General features: G+C 42.4%; 1 protein-coding gene across 7 annotated transcripts in view; it reads right to left on the bottom strand.

Annotated features, from left to right (window-relative positions):
* Positions 1-14,758, bottom strand: part of KIAA1549 (KIAA1549 ortholog) — a 136,128-nt gene extending 121,370 nt beyond the window's left edge. For all 7 annotated transcript variants that reach the window (XM_078376227.1, XM_078376228.1, XM_020800454.3 and 4 more), the window contains exon 1: positions 13,888-14,758. In XM_078376227.1, coding sequence (XP_078232353.1) covers positions 13,888-14,068 — 181 coding nt within the window. In that variant the 5' untranslated portion in view covers positions 14,069-14,758. The remainder of the gene's footprint in view (positions 1-13,887) is intronic.
* Positions 14,759-20,959: the final 6,201 nt, after the last annotated feature.

Raw genomic sequence — 20,959 nt, 5'->3', positions numbered from 1 at the left:
CAGCAGACAACATCCACTGGACATCGAGTGGCCAATGACCGCCAGTCAACAGAAGAAATTTCAGAAGAAGAAGCCAGTGATCAACAGAGGGACTCCTGAGTGCCCGCAGACATGTGTCCAGATGGAGGAGGTGGTGACAACTGGACCAATCCATGGTGCACCTTATTTTAACAGGAAGGTGAAAGACTTGGACTTTGCAAATTTGGACTCTGCAACAGAAACTCAGATTGTGTTCAAAAGCCCACAACATTCTCGCGGATGCGCTTTCCAGGAAGATAGGCAAATGAGGCAAGAACTTACAAAAGAAATTGGAATGGACTATGATTTACAGGTTAATTGTTTATGTAAAAGTTTCCTGATTGCAATATTTTTGTATGGTTGAAAACGTTAAATGTAGTAAGTGTAAATGATAAGGTAAAGTATATTATTGAATAGTATTGAAATGTTTAGTGTATAAGGTATAGTAATTGTTATATTAAATGTGGCATTGCTTACAGAATTGTGTTGTATGGTAAGTAAAGTTTAATGCAATTGTGCCTGTTTGTTTAGGAGGAAAAACATGTTTCCCCTCCCAAACAAACATATTTAAGGGAAGGAGATATGTAGCGTTCACCCTATTATGTTAAATAGTCAGGCATTATTCATGTTGTAGGTTAATGTTGCTGAGAGGCAGAGCCGAGAGAAAGGTAATAAAGAGGCAGAGTCAGTGGTAGAGAGTCAGTCAGAGTGAGTCATAGAGTGTGGAGAGATAGAGTGTGGTATTTGGGAGATCTGAGGTATGATTAGAGTGAAGAGTGAATAAGAACGGTTATGACAAATAGTAGGTCGAGATTGATGATAATAGAAAATACCTATAATTAATATTCAGACATCTGTAATCAATAAACAAGTTTTATTTAAAAGACAGTGAAGTTTGGACCTTCATCTTCATCCTTCCATAATTAAATGTTGATTTAGGGATCAACTGGTGGCAGCAGGTGAAAAGGAGTAGGGGCACGAGAGACGAACGCCACAGTCCCTCAAACCCCTTCATGCATTGCTGCCCCCTTCATAGATTGCTGCCCCCTTCATAGATTGCTGCCCCCTTCATAGATTGCTGCCCCCTTCATAGATTGCTGCCTTGAAGTGGCAAAGGGGCTAGAGTAATTCAGAGAAGCTATGGGCTATGCCATGCAGGGACACCCAAGATGGACAGGTCATAGTGGAGAGTTCTGACTAAACGCAATCCACCTGGAGCAGGAACTGGCAAGCCACTCCAATATCTTTGCCAAGAAAACCCCATGAACAGAAACAAAAGGCTAAAAGATATGGTGCTGGAAGATGAGCCCCTCAAGTTGGAAAACGTCCAACAAGCTACTGAGGAAGAGTGGAGGACAAGTACAAGTAGCTGCAGAGCTAATGAAGTGCTTGGGTCAAAGCGGAAAGGATGCTCAGCTGTGGACGCACCTGGAAGTGAAAGGAAAGTCCGATGCTGCAAAGAAAAATACTGCATAGGAACTTGGAATGTAAGATCTATGAACCTTGGGAAGCTGGATGTGGTCAAACAGGAGATGGCAAGAATAAACATTGACATCCTGGGCGTCACTGAACTAAAATGGACGGGAATGGGCGAATTCAATTCAGACGATTATCATATCTATTATTGTGGGCAAGAATCCCATAGAAGAAATGGAGTAGCCCTCATAGTCAACAAAAGAGTAAGAAAAGGTGTACTGGGATATAATCTCAAAAATGATAGAATGATTTCAATACGAATCCAAGGCAGACCTTTCAACATCACAGCAATCCAAGTTTATGCACCATCCACCAATGCTGAAGAGGCTGAAATTGACCAATTCTATGAAGACTTACAACACCTTCTAGAACTGACACCAAAGAAAGTTGTTCTTCTCATTATAGGGGAATGGAATGCTAAAGTAGGGAGTCAAGAGATAAAAGGAACAACGGGTACGTTTTGCCTTGGAGTTCAAAATGAAGCAGGGCAAAGGCTAATAGAGTTTTGTCAAGAGAACAAGCTGGTCATCACAAACACTCTTTTCCAACAACACAAGAGGTGACTCTACACATGGACATGACCAGATGGGCAATACTGAAATCAGATTGATTATCTTCTCTGCAGCCAAAGATGGAGACGCTCTATGCAGTCAGCCAAAACAAGACCTGGAGCTGACTGTGGCTCTGGTCATCAGCTTCTTATAGCAAAATTCAAGCTTAAATTGAAGACATAGGAACAACCACTGGGCTAGTCAGGTATAATCTAAACCAAATCCTTTATGAATACACAGTGGAAGTGAAGAACAAATTTAAGGAACTAGATTTGGTGAACAGAGTACCTGAAGAACAGCCCCCTGATCATCCTTGTTGCCCTCCTCTGAACTTGTTCCAATATGCAAGGAAAAGAAAGAAATTCACACAAAATAATAATCACATACATATTTCAGAGGCAGCGAGAAACCCATATAAAATAACAGCTTCCACAGAACTATCTCTGGGTTACTGTTTTATATGCTAGATGTTTACAGAGCATGCAGCTGCACAAGTCAGTCTGACATCTGAACAGTGTAAAATGCAATGTGTGGATTAGACCTAGGTCTCATTTTACTCTCTGCCCATTTGTATTGCAGTCCGCAAAGAATGCAATTTCGTATTGTTTTATAGCATTGTTAATATGGAACGTACTGTACATTACGTATATCCTTGTGCCTCTGATTCAGCCATCCATTTTCTACATACCCAAGAAGCACTCTCTCAGTATAAATCATAGCCAGGGCACATAGACACTTGCCATTACCACCAGTAGCATATGAGATGTTCTAAAATCTATAAAGTTAGGCTTACATGAGGGGTGGGTATCTGTAGACCACATGCAGCCAGGCTGTGATGTTCTTGGCCTTCTGTGCAATTTCAGACCCTCAATGATTGCTCACCCCTGGTCTGAATGTTATCCTTTTGTTATTAACACAGCAGTGACATAAATGGACGTTACCCATTAACACCATGACATGCCAGTACAGAAGTTTGAACAAAGGTCTCCCAAGTATTTAATCTTCTAAGCACACTGGCTATTGCAAACCAAAGAAATCAAAACACACATCTGGCAATATTATACTAACATCAGTATGTCAGAAAGGCAAAAGAACACCATTTATTAGAAATGCATATGTCCAATGCAAGAAATCCTGCTGCCAAAAAGAAGCTGCAGACTGTTTACCTTGTCTGCATTGCACACCCACAAGCAACAAGGGCAGCTATAAACTGAAAATCCATAGTGATACATGAACCTCCCATGAGTCACCTTTACCAGCCAGCAGCCCACTGTCATTTATAAATCTTGTTCTGCAGACTATGGCATGGATGCTTTTTTAGTACAAGTCTGACAGGAGAAAAATTATAAACGTTCACTTTTAGACTCACCATAGAGAATGTGCTGCTATGACAAAGAAAGAAAGAATATTGCGATTATTGATTATTCCTTTCTTTCTACTAATGAAACTACCAATAAAGGGAAGTGTTCTGTTCAGCAAGGCAAGTCACCCTGGCTATCAACACACACTGCGGTCTCTTCAGAGGAGCAGATAAATTAAAACACGTCATATTTTCAAAAGAAGACAAAAAAAATAGCTTAAAGATTTGTGATTCTCTTCTTCCATCCTGTCTCACGCAAGTTCTGCAAACTGCTCAACTCCACATTCTATGGATTAGGGTTGAATTGAGTCTCTCCGGGATTTTTTAAAATGTAATATTTGTGGAGAAAGAATATTAGCACGACCAAGAAATGTACAGAAAGCTATATTACAATATGTCAAAATACCATCAGTTATTTCCACACTGTTGTCCACTGTTGAAACGGACGCCAATTTTAGCAAAAATGAGCTAAAATAATTGGGAATGGGTAGGAGAGATGGGATGCCTTGGGTTCACAAAGAACACTGCTGCTTCTCTTCAACAAGATCTTTTCAAAGAATTCTAGACAGACAAGTTTCACTCATTTAGTATTCAAAGAAAAGAGCTTAGTTGGGCTAATCAGGATGAGAAAAGAAAAATCATTTTTCATGTGTTAACCCATACACACAGAGTAAAACATATTTGCTATAAAATCATCCAACATTCCCAAAACTGAGCTTCCAAATGACAAATGGATTTCTTTCTCACAGAATACTGCATAGTTTTTATCAGGACATTTTAGTACCACTCTAGATCAAATGCTACATTTCTTACTCAAAAGTACTGAAAGAAGCACTTGATTATATGTCTCTCAACATGCAGCAACAATTTCCTAGAGGTATACGCTATTATTGTTATTTTCTCCACCCATATATATCTTGCATCATAGAAAATTTAGTACTACACAATCTTTTAAGATAAAGTTAAAGAGATAAATTGCCTTTGAAGCAACAGATGAGAAGTTGCAAAGCAACAGCTTACTGACACCACAATTGTAAGCATATTTACTTACAAGTTAAGTCCCTCTTAGTTCGGTAATGCTTGCTTCTAGGAACATGTGCACAGCCGGTTTCATATAAACAAACTCCTTACTGGTGAATGACACTTAATGCATCTGAACACTGTTCAGAAATTACAGCTGGTGCAGAATGAAGCAGTTAAGAGTATTGACTGAAACAAGGCATTCTGCATCTGTAACTCGAGTTCAGCAGACCATCTGTCCGTTCTGCCAGTTTCAAAACCTAGTTTAAAATGCTACCCTTAACCTATAATGTAATATTTTGCATAATTTAGGATTCCATTACCTCTAAGACCACCCTTCCTCACACAAATATTACCCAGGCCCTGGGTTTATCATGTGAAACTGCTTTCCTCATGCCTCACCCAGAGATGTTCAAAGAGTACAGTGGGGTCTTGACTTGAGAACTTAATCCGTATTGGAAGGCGGTTCTCAAGTCAAAAAGTTCTCAGGTCAAATCTGCATTTCCCATAGGAATGCATTGAAAACCATTTGATCCGTATCTGCTCTTTTCTGTCCATAAACTAATGGGAAGCTGCTATTCCACCTTTGGCCACTAGAGGGGGATATTTTGTTTCTTTTTTTTCTTAGGTCAAGAAAGGTTCAGGGAAGGCAGGGAAAATACAGTCCAGGCAGTACCAGGCAGTCTGAAGACTCCCAATCCACTCTCTAAACGCTGGGAGGAGTGAGGAAGCAGACAGGCACCCTTTTCACTGGCCAACAGTTAACTGAAAGTTCAAATTTTGCACTTTCCCTGCCTCCCACGTGGTTTTTTTCAGTTCTTAACTCAAATCTAAGTATGTAAGTCAAGTCAATATTTTCCTATGAGAGTGGTTCTTAAGTCAAAATGTTCTTAACTTAAGTCAAGACCCCACTGTAGTGAAGACAGAAGAAGGAGTAGTGAAGACAGAAGAAGAGGCAAAAGATGGAAGAAGAGGCCTTCTCTGTGGCAGCTCCCACCCCCTACATTTCTTGGGCATTAGGATTATCTGAGTGGCCAGTCTTCCCTACGCTGGACATTTTAAAAGCAAATTTATGGATTTTTAATAAATTGCTTTAGGATGTGGGAATATATACATTTAATATATTATTAACCTATGCAATAGCTGCACAGTAAACAAAATTTCCAAAGGAAGCTTCCACATTATCATTATTACCAAAGAAGCAGCTAAATATCTTCAAGTACAGTACAAATGTTAAAGTAAAAATCAGTTCCTGCCCACTAATTCAGTCTAACAGAAGCAAGGAAGAAGAAGAGAAGAGGAAATTAAGCAGTAGGAAAGATATTTTCACTGTACTACCTTTATCCTGGGCCAGTTTGAATCAGTGGCATAATCCATAGCCTCCAATCCTCAAATATTACTCAAATTAATTCAAATAAAGTTTATTTTTGTTGGTTGTTGTCAACATTAAACAAAACCAAAACAAACCTGTATTCCACTCTTCTTTCAAAACATGTCTAAAAAGTAACCTGCTTTAAAATAGTATCTGAATGCAACACAAGCAAATATATTAGACTCTATACTCAAAGCTTATTTAAACCAAATCCATTATTATCAAACTCATTTCACACATAAAATCCCAAGCTATGATTTTACTGGAAGTCTCTAGCAAACTGTTCAGAGTGGCTAAATATCCCCAGATATTTGGCTAACCCAAATATCTGGGGATAGAGGCACAATCAAACTCCAGTGACAAGCCAGCCATGAGTTTTACCATTCAGACTGAAGTCTGAAGAATGAGCTCACATGGAGGTGACTACACGTGCTATTTACCCCACAGTTTGTGTTACATTTGGCAGAAACAAAACCATTGACTACATGATGCAAAGCTAAGCCCAGGAAAGCCCAGTGCCTTTCACTGGAAAATCATCTCTTTCTGTTCAGCTGGCAGAGGGTGATTCACGTGCTCCTATGTGGCTAGCATTGCTTCTCTCTGTTTTCTGGCCTGATCTGATGCAGAAAGGGTCACAGGGTGTGAGTGGGCATGTTATTACATCAGCTCCTCTCAACTCAATGACTGTTGCCTCCGCTCCTCTAAACAATTTTTCTAATTTTATAAAACCATTATTACGTTTCCCAAGTATAGTGCTGTACCAGATGTGCACTAGGTCGCTTCAGAAAAAAAGAAAAAATAGAACAAAGGAAAGGAGCAGTCCTGGTGGAATTTTTTTTAACAATACATACTTGACTCGAACTGATCTCAGTCAAGATTGCTTTTTCCACAACTTTCTGCTACTTCTATGGGCTTCTGCAAGCTGATAATTGATCATTTTGGTGTGGACAACTACAGCAATTCCATCTGCAGAAACCAGATCTGAAAAACTTCAAAGCAACTCAGGTTTTCGCCACTGTGTAGTCACATCCACACTCCGGTTCCCTCTGCCATATACAGTACTTATTTGATTAATGCAGTATTGGCCAAACTGTTCTTTCCAAACCATTATTGACACTGTTTAGGCTTCACCTTGAGTGCTGTGTCCATTTCTGGACACCACACTTTTAAGAAGGATGCCAACAAATTGGAGTTAGTTCAGAGGATGGCAAAAGAAGACTGAGGAGAGAGATGAGAGCACTTTTCAAATACTTGAAAGACTGTCATACTGTACATTGGATGGGGAAGTTCTGTTCTCAATCATCCCAAGTGTAGGTCTAAAGTTATAGGTTTTCGGTTGAATATCAGGAAAAACTTCCTAAGTATTAGAGCAGTAAGACAAAGGAACCAGTTTTCTCAGGAGGTGGTGAGTGCTCCAATGCTGGAGGCATTCATGAGCAAATTAGACAAACATTTGCCAGCTATACTTTGATTTGAATCTCTGAACCGAGGAGAGGGTTAGACAAAAGGCCTTATAGGCCCCTTCCAACTCTATTATTGTATGATTCTGTACTACATTATAAGTATAGCAGACTTGACATGTTTTGAATAACTCAATCTAACAAAGAACATGAAACTTATGCTGACCATAATTCACTATACTGAAGTAGAATACAGATCCACCCTTGTGCAAATCAGGCAATGGAATAAGCAAATTGCATGTGTATATAAATTGGCAGTTTCATCAACAAGGTATGCAGCTCAGACACAACACCTTAAACAAGACATGAATTGTGAGCATTATGCCATAATAAGAATACAGACTAGAACAGCACAGCTGTGGAGAAAAAAAAGTATTATGTTGTCTCTTACTGCTAGATATTTGTTATAAAACAGAAGAAACAAATTTTACCTGTAATGAAAAAATGAACACAAGGCAAATGAGAAAAAAATGGAAACCAAGAATATTTCTCAGTGGAGAAGAATTCAAAATGTAGACATTGTCTTGAATTCAATGTGAGACATTATACTTGATGAGCTGATTATATGAGTAGAGTTGGCAAAAGGTGATTTCACCTCTCCAGTACGGCCCTTCCTGCATCCCAAACAAATGCCCCAGAGGGATGGGGAACTCTCCAAAACCAGGTCTGGGTGGCACAAAGAGGTGTGTGGGAAAGGAAGCAAGTTATTTGATGCTACACCAGCATGATGTTGGGGTTAGGCCATTGCTTCCTAATATACTGTCAAAAGCATATCTGTATAAATTATTTTTTCTCTGAACAGCCTACAAAATATGCAAAAAGAAACCCCAAACCCCTAAATCAGAAGTCTGAATAAATTGGAATATATTTGCAATAAGACAGGCTTCCAAAAATGATAATCCATCCTTAACTTCATGAAGATTCCAGTCTGACTAGGAAAGCATGGGAAAGGGCCATCAATGCACATCATTATTTTTGAATGGAGTGGGTGTCGAATGCACTTCTCATGGGCATCCAGCTTCACTGTTCACAGGATAACAACTTAATTTCCAGTGCTTCTCTTCCTGCTCTCACTGCAAACAGGTCAGCATGAACAAGAGCAGCCTAGAATTTATCTGGGGCCAGAATGAATGCCTGTGTAGAAGGAAATTATTACATATTAAGAAGATAGCAAAGACACATGATAATTCTTTTAGAGACACTAAAGGTCTCAGCTGAGAATCAGGAAAACAGACAGAACTGATGAATGAAATGAAAACATAATGATGCTGAATAGAAAATCTATGCAGCAAAGTCTGCATGGTGATGACTCACAACATCTGATGTATGGCAAAAATTGAAGGGTACACATTACCTGGCACACTGAAAGAGTTTTACCCAACTGTTCCATATAAAAAATAATGATCATTTCCAATTTGACAGAATCATATAACTGTAGAGCTGGAAGGGATGGCAAAGGTTGAGTCCCATCTTCTTTTAAAAAAGCCATAGCTAGATATGGACTATTAGCATTCATATCCCTGGGGATAGGAATACCAATCGCAGAAGGAGCCCGGACAGCTCTTCTCCGCCTCCCCGCACAACCGACCACTCATCGGCTGAGTAGGGAGACTCCTCATCCTGCTTCTGCTTCCCCCGTGACTCCTTCAATGACTGGCACAATGACAACAACAAAAGAGCCAAGCGCCATGCTGCAAACAGTGAGTGGACCACCTAGTTCTGGGGGAACGGAATGTCGGTTCTCTTCCCTCGCCTCCCTGGCCAATGACCCACTCACCAGACAAAGTGCATTCCTCTCCTCCTCCTCTTTGGCTGTTCGACCAGTTCCCTGGTGGGAACATGGGTTTGCCTCCTTAGACAAGGAGGCAACAAGCCAAGGAAGCAGGGCAGGAAAGCCCGTATTCCTGCTGGAGACTGGTCAAACAGCCAAAGAGAAGGAGGAGGTGTGTGTGTACCAGCTGGTGAATGGGGGATCCAGTTGGGGAGGTGGAGGAAAGGAACACATGACACCTATGCTGCCACAGATATTAACGGACAGGAACCTCGGTTTGGGACAATCTCTACTGAGAAACAGAGGACTCAAACTCTTGGGCAAACCTATCCTCCCTCCCCAACTACTGCAATCACAGTCTTCTCTAACGTTGTGTCTGTCTTCTACCCACCCATTCCAATGTCTAAAACCACTCTTACAGCAAAACTAGTCTATCTTAGTTCCATGTAAAAGCATAATAATTGAGGAAGCCAGAAGAACCATGAACACTTTGGGGAATCAAGGTGATCATGAAAAATATTCCTCTTTCATATTTATTTATTTATTTATTTATTTATTTATTTACAATATTTTTTAGCCGCACCATTGCCAGTTAATCTGGCTGGTACTACCTCTTTGTGTTCTGAAGAGATGACCTCATGGTGAAGGCACCAATAATCAATGAGGAAAATAAATGAAGGGGTCAAGTTTGGAAATCATTTGGTGGAACTTTATTTACTAGTGGCTGGACTGTTCAACTATCTGGCTGCAGAACCAGGGGTTAGGAGTTTCAGTTCCCACAGTGCCTCCTGTGAGTAGAGCCAGCCTATGTGGCCTTGGGCAAGCTGCATAGTCCCAGGATGCCCCAGAAGAAGGGAAACCACTTCTGAGTAGTCTCTATCTAGAAAACCCTGGAAAGGGTGACTTGACAATGATGTACTAGGTTTCAGTCAGAAAAAACTCAGAGCAGTGCACTAGAATTAAACTCCACAAGTATAAAACAAAAATAGAGAATATGACTTAAGTCACAGGCATCCTTAAAAACAAACAGAAATAGGCAAACAATAATGGTGAGTCAGTTCCTAACATTCAGTTTCCATTTACAAGACCCTGAAAAAGAGTTCAGGACAGAGCCACAAACACTGGTTTCTTTCTCAATGGCTCATATTGACTTCTATGGGACCTCAAAGAAAACAGATTAAAATCTGAGAATGCATATGACTTGCTTCCCACTCCAGAGTAGCCTCAGCTGACCCAATTCATTTATCATTAAAACCCTGGCAGAACAGAATTGTTTTCACCATTCACGAAAAAGAGGCAAGTGAAGAGGACAAGACTGCCTTGTCAGCTGCAGAGAAGAACTGATTCTACACATTTACTCATCTAATTTCTACTGGGAGCCACACTCAGAGGACAACAACTTCTGAAAACATTAACTGGAAAGCAGTACAATTTGGGAGTAACATTATCATTTATCATCATCATCTCAGAACTGCAGAGCTGGAAGGCCCCTATGGATCCTGAGTCCAGCCCCTGCCAAGGAGGCACAGTGGGGAATCAAACTCCCAACCTGTGACTCCACATCCAGATCCTTAAACCACTGAGCCATCCAGCCTCTAGTCACCCTGACCCAACATGTACAAAACCTACACTGTGAAAGGGGTTCTGAAAGACAGAACAGCAGCACTGGGGACTATCAGCTTTGACATCTTTACCATCCACTGGATACGTTACAGCTTGCTGACATCTTTCTTAAGTCAGGGTGTTCAAAAGTGAACACAGCTCTCCAAGCAGTGTCTGCTTTGGTCAGGCATCACCTGATGTACTCTACAGTATTTAATTCTGGACATCACAGTTTGCAAGAGATATAGACAAGTCAGATTTTTTTTTCATAGAAAGACAACAGAGATGGTAACATGTCTGGAAAACAGGCCCTATGAGGAATGTTCAAAGGAGTTGGGTATGCCAAACAGAGTGGAGAGAAGACACAAAGGTGGTAGGGTAGATAGGTTGTGACACCTGAAGGGCTGATACTTGCAAGATGAAGCAAATTTGTCTTCTGTAGACTCCAGTGGATCGGACTCAAAGCAATGGGTTCCAATTATTAGGATAGAGATTCCAACAAAACATTACAAGGGAACTCCTGACAGGAAGAACGTTTCATAGTAAAAACAATTATCTCAGAGAGCAGTGAAGTCCTCTTTGTTGAAGATTTTCAAACCAAGGTCATCTGTCAAAGATGCCTTAGTCGTAAGTTGCTTTACTAGCAGGGGAATTTCTCTTCTGTCTGATGAGACAGACTTATCCACGAAAGCTCACATTAAAAATATAAAAGTTAGTCTTCAAAGTGCCAAAATATTTTTTGTCTTTTTTTAACTTTTTATTTCTATTTTGCCTTTACCTATATAGCAGGAGATTGTACCTGATGAGCCTTATGTTATGTGCTACTCTACAGTTCTATGATTACATAAATATCTGGTCCTCCATATGTTGTTGGACTACAACTCTCATCTGCTCTAGCCATTGCAGGCAAATGTCAGGTAAGCAGTATGGACAAGTCAACATCTGGAAAGCTACATACTGCCATATTATGGCAAGGGTACAGGATGGTTGACCCAACTAATTTAATACAATTCAATGCTGTCTGATAGCTCAATGGTTTAGACATCCGGCTGTGGAACCTGAGGTTGGGAATTCAATTCTCCACTGTGCTTCCTTAACAGGGGCTGAGCTCAGTAATCCATAGGGTCCCTTCCAGCGCTCCAGTTCTCAGATTATGATTATTAAGAGATGAGATTACAGAGAGATGATTTATCAATTGGCTCCCACCACACTCCAAAATCTTTTCAGATTTTTTCTATTTGAGAAAGTAGAATGCACCATCATGATTTAAAGTCAAGGAATGCCACATTCCATTTTTAAATCTCATTCAGCATCATGATTTAGGGGGACCTAATCTATGGTGGCGCTGTGGGTTAAACCGCTGAAGCCTCTGTGCTGCAAGGCCAGAAGACCTGCAGTCGCAAGATGGAATCCACGCAATGGAGTGAGCTCCCGCCGTTTATCCCAGCTCCCGCCAACCTAGCGGTTTGAAAGCATGCAAAAATGTGAGTAGATAAATAGGTACCACCTCGCTAGGAAGGTAAGCGGTGTTCCGTGTCTAGTCACGCTGGCCATGTGACCATGGAGGATTGTCTGCGGACAAACACTAGCTCTATGGGTTGGAAACAGAGATGAGCACCACCGCCTAGAGTCGGACACGACTGGAAAAAATTGTCAAAAGTCTGCGATTCTAAATTTTTATCCAGGTTTTTCATCTCATCAGCTATTAACAATAACAGCCATTTCACACTCAATGCCAAATATTAATTATATGACAATTAGCTGTGTTCCTCCAGTCAATCATACATGTGTAATGACCCCTGGAGTAGTAAAGAAGATTCCACCTGTATGCAAAAACCTTCAAAATTACTTCTTAGTTACACCTTCCACTTGACCTAGTTCAATGATCAGAAAAATTGGTCTGTGTTTCTTGTATCATTACTAGTGTAAGTTTTTAAATACCAAGAAAACTGTACCTTTTAAAACATGACAAAAAATAAAGTAACTGTATATTGCTGAACTAAATAAAAAAATGAAGATTTTGTCAATTGGTAATAAAATCTCTATTTATGGGAAAGATTTTTCTCTTCTTCAGCCGTTTCACTGGACTGGTAATGAAGACTGGTATATTTAATGCACCACCATCTTTTTAAAGATGTCTTTAAATTTAGATCGCAGCTGAAACATACATCAGCAGATGGGCGACTTTTTCCTCAAACGTCAGAAATTCAGAACCAGGAAGCATAGGATGCTTCCCTTTCTTTAAAAAAATGTGGGGCAGAGCTTCCCCAAGTGTAAACATGAATAAGGAATCTGCTACTGTTTAACTCCTCTAATGCAACTTTGCACATTTTGTGATCACTAACAATTGCACCAAAATACCAACACAATGTTGAAGTATTGAGAAAATATTAACAAAATATTGAGAGTTATTGTATCAAGAGAAAAACCCTATCCATTATATACCATTTATTCTGGGAGAAGAGTAGTGTTTAGTTTTCTAAAAACAGTATACTGGGTTCATTTCTTCATTTTAACACTGGGTTACACACAGAGCTCCAAATGCATGTATCTAGAATCCTAGCTTTCAGTTAAAACTGCAAATATCAAAGCACTTATTTTAAAGTATCCTCCATCAGTTTTTAGAAACATGCAAACAGCAAATGGACCAACTGAATATCAGGTTCAAATAGGTACCTAAGTTCAAAGTAACAAGACAGGAGACAACTCATTATCTTTTATTTCCATTTCAACAGAATCAAGCTTTTGCCTCTTCCACATTGGGGCTTCAGTTATTTAATCCTCAAACAAAGCCACTTTTAATTTAAAATACTTTCATTGAAACACACACACACACACACCACTCACTGCACTGGTCCTCATACTCTCAGAGTGCAAGGCAAACCCTGCAAAACGTCTTGGTGGCTAAAACCAGACTCAAAACAAGCACATTATTTTTCTAAGATACACACAAGGAGACAGGTATAAGAAGTAAAGGCTGGTAGGCTTCGTTGTTTCGCAAATTCCACTGTGTACTAACAGTGTCTCCAATCACTTTTATCGAAACATTTTTAAAAAACAGTTACAACTAGGCTATAAGGAGAGAGGGTGTATCCTTAAAAACCAAGCAAGCACAGCAAACCCTAGGAATGCAAAACAGGAGTTGCCTTCTAAAGAAATAAATAAAAGGGAAGACTATTCTGGGCAACAAAAGAAGCCAGAGAGCAATACCTGGCATCAGGTTATCTTCAGAGAGAAGCCTTTCTATATTCCCTTACCTGCTATGGAGGAAGCCAAGGAAAGTGGCACAAACAGCAGCAGTGGCGGCAGCAGCAGCGGGAGACCTGTCCAAAGCACCAGGTGCCGGGCAATGCACCAAGGTGGACCGTGGCAACAGAACACCAGCGTGACCAAGGCAACCATGAAGCATGTCATCCCATCCATGGCAAAGCCAAGCATCAAGTCATCAACATCATCTCAACCACTGCCACCACCGACATCCCCCCCAAAAGAAAGAAGAGCAGCTGGGCCGGTTTTCTGCTTCCTCTTCAGAGCATCCAACACCAGGAGGCAGGCAGGCAGGCAGCAACCAAAAGCATGGGGAGGGGGTATCCGCCAGTGCCCCCCCTCCCCGGTGCTCAAACCCGAGCCTGATTCCCCCAAAGCTGTAAAAGATTCAGACGACCAGGAGCAGCGGTGGCGTAGCTGGCAGAAGCTGGAGAATGAATGGCTAGCCCGCCTTCGGAAAAGAGCTGGAGGGAGGATTCAAAGTGAGGAAAGGCGAGAGGCTGAAAGTGAGAGCCTATGCCATGGAGATGGCACTGAGAAGGAACGGGGGAGGAGGGGGGGGAGAGGCCAAAGGGTGAAATAAAGTGAAAGGGGGACAGAGAGATCCTCTTATCGCAGAAAGACTGAAGTATCCCGTTTCATGGAGATGCTGTGGGAGGCTAGGGCTGGGGAAAGCGTGGGAGGGAAGGCGCGTGGGAGGGAGCCGGAGCAAAATTGCAATTGCTAAAGGAAAAGAGAGAGAGAGAAAAGGGTACCCAGCCCGGAGCGAGGGAAGGGTGGGGGAGACGCAGGGCCGAAATCAGGCAAAAGGGGGGGGGGAGGAAGGAGAGGAAGAGAGGGAAAGGGGGGACCTAATCTGCGGGAAGATGGGCGGGGGGGGGGAGCAGACAGAGAGCTGTATCCAAGGGAAGGAGCAAGCAGGGCGCCGGGGGAAAAAGAGATTGCCAGGCAAGGAGAGGCCTCTCTCAACCGGGCACTCTGAAGAGGCTGTAAAGCCGGGAGAGGAGGAGCAGGCGAAGAGCTGGGTCCGCGGGCGCCTCTGCTCCAGCCCGGCCGGGCCGCTTTCGAAAGAGGAGTCACGGCAGCGGGGGAATGAAGAAAGCAAGCGATGGCGGGAGAGAGCCTGGGAAGGAAGGAAGGACGAGGGCGGCGGCGGCGGCTGTTCTAGCTGCCGCTTCTTTGGCCTTTCCCGGCTCTTCACATGGGAAGCGGGGAGCGGGTGGTTGTTAACCGGGAGCCTCCCGCATTTTCCTCCTTGTCTCTGGTCCCTCCTTCTCCTCCTCCAACGAGGAGCGCACCCTCCTTCGGCTTCCTGAAGGCGCTCGCTGGTGGGAGGGGGGGGATGCTGGGCTGGAGGACCGGGACGGGGGGGGGGGGAGTGTGGAAGAGCGGAGGAGGAGGAGGAGGAGGAAAGCCAGGCGGGCTCGCTGAGGAGGAGGAGGAGGAGGAGGAAGAGGAGGGAGGGAAAGATTTTGAGGAGGAGTGGACGCACGGGAGGGGGGAGCACCTGCGCTCGCTCGCGCGGGGAGTGTGCGCGCAACGGCGCCCGCGCGCGCGCCCGCCAAAGCCTGAGGGAAAGACAACGCGGGTCAGGAGGGAGAAAAGGCGCGCGCCACCCAGAGGAAAGAGGACCGGGGGGGGGGGACGACGGTTGGCCCCGCCCCGCCTCCCTCTTCCCCCCCCCGGCTCTGACCTAAGGGCACAGGGGGCGGGCTTGAGGCTTTGCATGCGCGCGCACGGCACCCGCTCCCCGGGGGCCCGGCAATTCGGGCACGCGCAAGCGCAGCGAGCGAGCGAGAGGGGAGAGAAAAGGAGGAGGCACCGGCGCGGAGGGGAGGGTCTTTTTTTTCCCCACCGAATCGCCACACCAGAAGGCGTTTGGGGGAAGGGGAGGCGCCCTCAGGGGGGTGTCGTGAGCTCACCGCCCCCGTGACGACTCCTCCTCCTCCTTTGCCTGCTTAACGCCCTCGCTCCGGCCGCAGCTCGGTTGCCCTGCGCCGAGCCACCAAAAGGAGGATGGGAAGCGGACCGTTATTTTCGGCCGGGGTATCTTTTCCCCCCTCCCTTTGCCTTTTCTAGGCCGCTTCTGTCCCCCAAACTGGACGAAGGTGGGCCCCCGGGTACCTTCGGGGATCTCCGGGGATGGGTTTGATATCCCTCAAATCTACCCCCCCTCCCCGGTGGCCAGAACAAAAAAGAAGAGAAACGGGCATCCTCAGAAGGGACGATGGAGGGAAGAGCCGAAGTTGTCCCGCCACAACTCATTATTATGGACCTCTCCTCTGATGGAGTTTCGCCCGAAATATATACCCGAGATACGAAGAAAGAGATTGAAAGGCGTTAAATCAAAAACGGATCTTCGTGGGTTTTTTATTTTGTTTGTGTTTTGGTAATGTGGAATCCTCACATTAGATTAAAACAGAGAGTTCAAGGATCCCTCGGTGCATGGCTTGGCAATGGCACAAAACAGGAATGTGAGGCACGGATCTTCATGATTTCATGTGATTTTTAGATTTAATCCTCCTAAATTTTAGACTAAAACCACCTTCAGATGCTCAGCTCTGACTGGCAGCCACTCTAGGGATCCAGCGAAAACCTTAAGGGGATGGTAGAGATTAAATGTAGAATATTGGATATGTGAAGCACATGTCGCTGAACTATACCCCTCTTTTTTTGTAGCCTTTATGGTTGTGGAAAACCATTTTGGCAGAACTTGGACTGCTGTTGTTAATGTAATTATAGTTCCAAAGCTTCCAAAAGTAGTTAGTTACTCTAGAACCTGAAAATATTTAGAAGTACCTTTTTACTCTTATAAACACACACTTGTATTTCCAGTCACCATGTATGGATGTGAAAGCTGGACAATTAAGAAAGCTGATAAGAAAAAGATTTGTTTGGAATGTGGCGCTGGAGGAGAGATTTGCAGATACCTTGGGCTGCCAGAAAGTCGGAGAAGTGCGTCCTAGATCAAATCAAATCAAGCCTGAATATCTCTGGGGTCAAAAATGGTGAAGCCGTGGCTGTCCTACTTGGAGGCATCATGAGAAGGCAAGATTGTCTGGAAAAGACAATAATGCTGGAAATGTTGGGAAGCAGTAGGAAAAGAGGAAGGTGAAGTGCAAAATGGGCTAACTCTCTAAAGGAAACCACAAGCTTGAGTCTGCAGGAGCTAAGCAGGGCTGTTGAGGATGTTCTAGAGATTTTTCATTCATAGGGTCACCATAAGTCAGAAGTGACTTGACAGCATGTAGCAACCACCACTTCCCTGTTCCAAAATTATGTTCAAAAATAGCTCTAAAAGATTCCTGAGTTACCTTAAAAATCTGAATGCTGAAAGTTTCTGTCTTGTGGTACAAAACGTAATCTTTTTCCCATTGACCTCATATTTACCTCTCTGTGCACACACAGGGGGAAAAACATTGAGGAACACAGCATGGATCAGCACTTGGGCTGGATTATATCCTTCCCCTACCCTTTAGTGAGGTCATGTGACTTTAGTTGTAAAAGTTTTTTAAAAGTTACAGTTACACCACAAAGGGAAATTATCACTTGTTAAAGTGAAATCATAACATAATATAATTACATTTTAATGGTACATTTATACTTTCCATACTAATCAGTTAAAAACAAACAGACCAAGAAATTGAGCTAGAAGTAAAAAAATGAAAATATAGAGTAAGTTGGCACATATACAGTAAATGCCTTGAAATATGATTGAATTCAGTGGAATGATAGCTACGCAATAAAAGTTAAAAGAAAGATGGCTCAGAGCAGCTTCCTAAATATGAAGAATGCAATATATAACAAAAATAAAAGCCCTAGCACATTGGGTTGAGAATGCACATTGTACATATATTTTCTTTGTATTCTTAGTTCTGCTTTGTGATGTGAAATAATGGAGTTACACACACACACACACACACACACACACACAAAAGACAGAAATGTTTGAAATTTGGATATATCACACGATATTAAGAATTTCTTGAATCATGAGGGTGACCAGGAAAGCACTAAAGCAAATCAATAAATAAATTTTAAAACATAAAATGCAGTAAAAAGCTAAGAGGGTTTAGTCATACAATAAGAAATGAAATGTACAGATTGTTACACCTGACCATTTAAGGTAAACTAAATAGAAGAAGTGCAGTAAGGAGATGAACTTGAGGAACTGTTTAAGATGCAATACAATGCTATTATTTATAGCTGCTGAATCTGAAGAAGTAGTAATAGACATTATTGTTATACCAGCAGTTGTCAATGTTCTTGTGTGCCATCAAGCCACTTCCATGAACTGCTGATGTCATTAATGTGCCATCTACTTGTGGGAATCCTATGGATTAATAGCCTCCGAAAAGATCCAATCATTAACAGCCATTTTCAGGTCTTACAAACTAATGGCCATGGCTTCCTTTACATATTCTCATAATTCGTCTGCGATTTCCCAGCTTGTTCAATTGTGCGTGAAAATAAAAGCCAGAGGGCCTTTCAAATTTTTGCACATGGACAACACATGGTCTTGCACATGGTTCAACACAAATCCTGTTCAAGGTAGCCAGAAAAATGGATGATTGATAACACAATCATGCCTCCATCCATAGAAGCTTCTCCCTGTGCTCTAAAGTGCACAGAGCATCAAACAGTGAAGGTATTCTTTATCGATATATAAGACATGGTTGTTGTGGGTTTTTCAGGCTCTTTTGCTGAGTTCTGAAGGTTGTTCTTCTTAACTTTTTGCCAGTCTTTGTGGCCGCATCTTCAGAGGACAGGAGTCAGAACTCTGTCTGCACTCTGATACATAAATTAATCCATTTTTGTTTAGCAGAAAGTTGCTGCAGGAGCTTATTTTATTGTGGATTGCAACATTGTTTGAATTGCATCAAAATATCCCAAGGCAAAGCAGCGAAGGGAAGTGTAACAACTGACAGTCCCAGCCAGAGAAGTCAAGGGAAAAACCAGTGTCCTACCAAAAGACAAGTCAACCAGGTACGGGTGATCTCCAACAGCCCCAATCTGAAGGTGAGGTTTATATACCCAAGTTGCTGCACCCTCACTCAGAGCTCAGCTGTAAATATCTGGCCAGCTAACAGTGGAGCTTAGCTGCAAGTTTTGGATCACTGACCTCCCTGTGAAGAAGGTTTTTCCCTGAAGAATATCTCTAGTCCCCAGGAAGCCTTCTCTCTCAAGGTGTCTTTCCTTGCAGCAAGACACTTCATGTAGGAAATTCTAGGTGGGTCTGCATCTTAATCCTAAAGCATTGTTGTGAGCTAACCTCGAGGCAAAATCCGGAGCTGGAGTCCCGAAGGCAGCATGTGTCGTTCTGCCAACTCCTGCGACATTGCTGGAACCAGTTGTATTGGCTCTTGCCTTTCCATTGGACCATTTCAGCAATGTGGAGAGGGGGGATCTGCTGCTTGGGTAACAGCCTATCCTCCATATTACCTTACCCGGGCTTCATGCTCTGGAGAGGACACTCCTCGATTCAGAGCATGTTACCATAGTCTCTCAAGGCTGAAGGATGCCTATATGTTGTGAGCTGGGAGGGGTCCAGCCTTCTCCTCTGACTTGAATATAAATCAAAATCAAGCTGCCTTCGTTTAGGGGTTCACACTCTCAAGAGTCCTGAGCAGTGGTGGGATTCAAATAAATTAACAACCGGTTCTATGTCCTAATGATTGATCGATAAATAAATAAATAAATAAATAAATAAATAAGTAAGTAAGTAAGTAAGTAAGTAAGTAAGTAAGTAAGTAAGTAAGTAAGTAAGTAAGTAAGTAAATAAATAAATAAATAAATAAATAAATAAATAAATAAATAAATAAATAAATAAATAAATAAATAAATAAATAAATGCCCAGGACAGTGGGATCTGATGAGGGTTTCTTCCATAGTGGTCTCCCTACTGCCTATTATCACAACTACCTCTCACATGATTAAGACATCTGGATAACTGTACTGTATCTCTTTGGGCATACCACTGCTGTTACCCTCACCATGGGCTTGTGCCAAAAACGCACACACAAACACACACACCTCACAGTGAGTGCTTATGACCAAGTTTGACAGAGAACTGACACATCTTTCCTTTACCTCCAATTTCGCCCTATAGCTCACCAGTAAAAATTACTTCCCTCCCCTTTCCTGCTCCTGAAATGACTGATAGCTCAGTTTGTTGTTAACTGGAGGCCAGCTTTGCACACCTGCAGAAGTTGCTGCTGACAAATCCATTAAAGCTGTTAATCAAATTTCTATTCCAAAGAACTCGACCTCTCCATTTCTCCCCATATCAAAAATCAAGGAACTGTCATACCCTAGTGACAAACCCTGTCACATCTGCTCTGTGGATCTCTGTACTTCTACTGCAACACACAAAGGAATTTGACCAGAAATTTAAAACTTCAGAAGATTCCTGGTGAAAAGAATGTGAACAACTGCTCTTCCAGGTGTAGGGATTTACTTTTATTTTATTTATTTATTTATTTATTTATTTATTCAATTTCTACCCCGCCCCTCTAGACAACGTCTACTCGGGGCGGCTTACAAACATTACCTTACAAAATATCTACAGGGCCCTTTGGCATTACTGAGCATGCGCGCGCGCACACACACACACACAAAATAACTCTTTTTGAAAACCAGAATTAGAATTCTAGCCGCTTTGGGAAGAAGAAGGAGGTGGACTTTGCAACTTACAGACTTTGCGGCAAAAATTGAGACCAGGGGCAACAGACGTTGCTCACCCCTGCTGTACATAGATATTATATTTAAATTATTCAAGAGAATTATGCTTCTCATAAGTTTCCTTAAACTGCTGTTGTGCTACACAAAACTTTAATTTGCTAAAACCCAGTCTGTGTCTAAAATATAGAAAATTAGACACATTTTTCTCCCCATATCTGCACACATGGGAAAATAGTAAAAGCGCATAAGAACCTAAGAGGAGCCCTGCTGGATTAGGCCAAGGGCCCATCTCAGTCCAGCATCCTGGATCTCTCAGTGGCCCCATCAGATGCCTCTGGGAGCAAAGAGACAACTAGACGCCTGTCTCCTGATCCCCCTTCC

The sequence above is a fragment of the Pogona vitticeps genome, chromosome 5 (assembly GCF_051106095.1).
Source record: "Pogona vitticeps strain Pit_001003342236 chromosome 5, PviZW2.1, whole genome shotgun sequence".
NCBI classification, from domain to species: Eukaryota; Metazoa; Chordata; class Lepidosauria; order Squamata; family Agamidae; genus Pogona; species Pogona vitticeps.
Note: the sequence above shows the minus strand (reverse complement) of the source record. Positions and strands in the feature narration are given on the sequence as shown.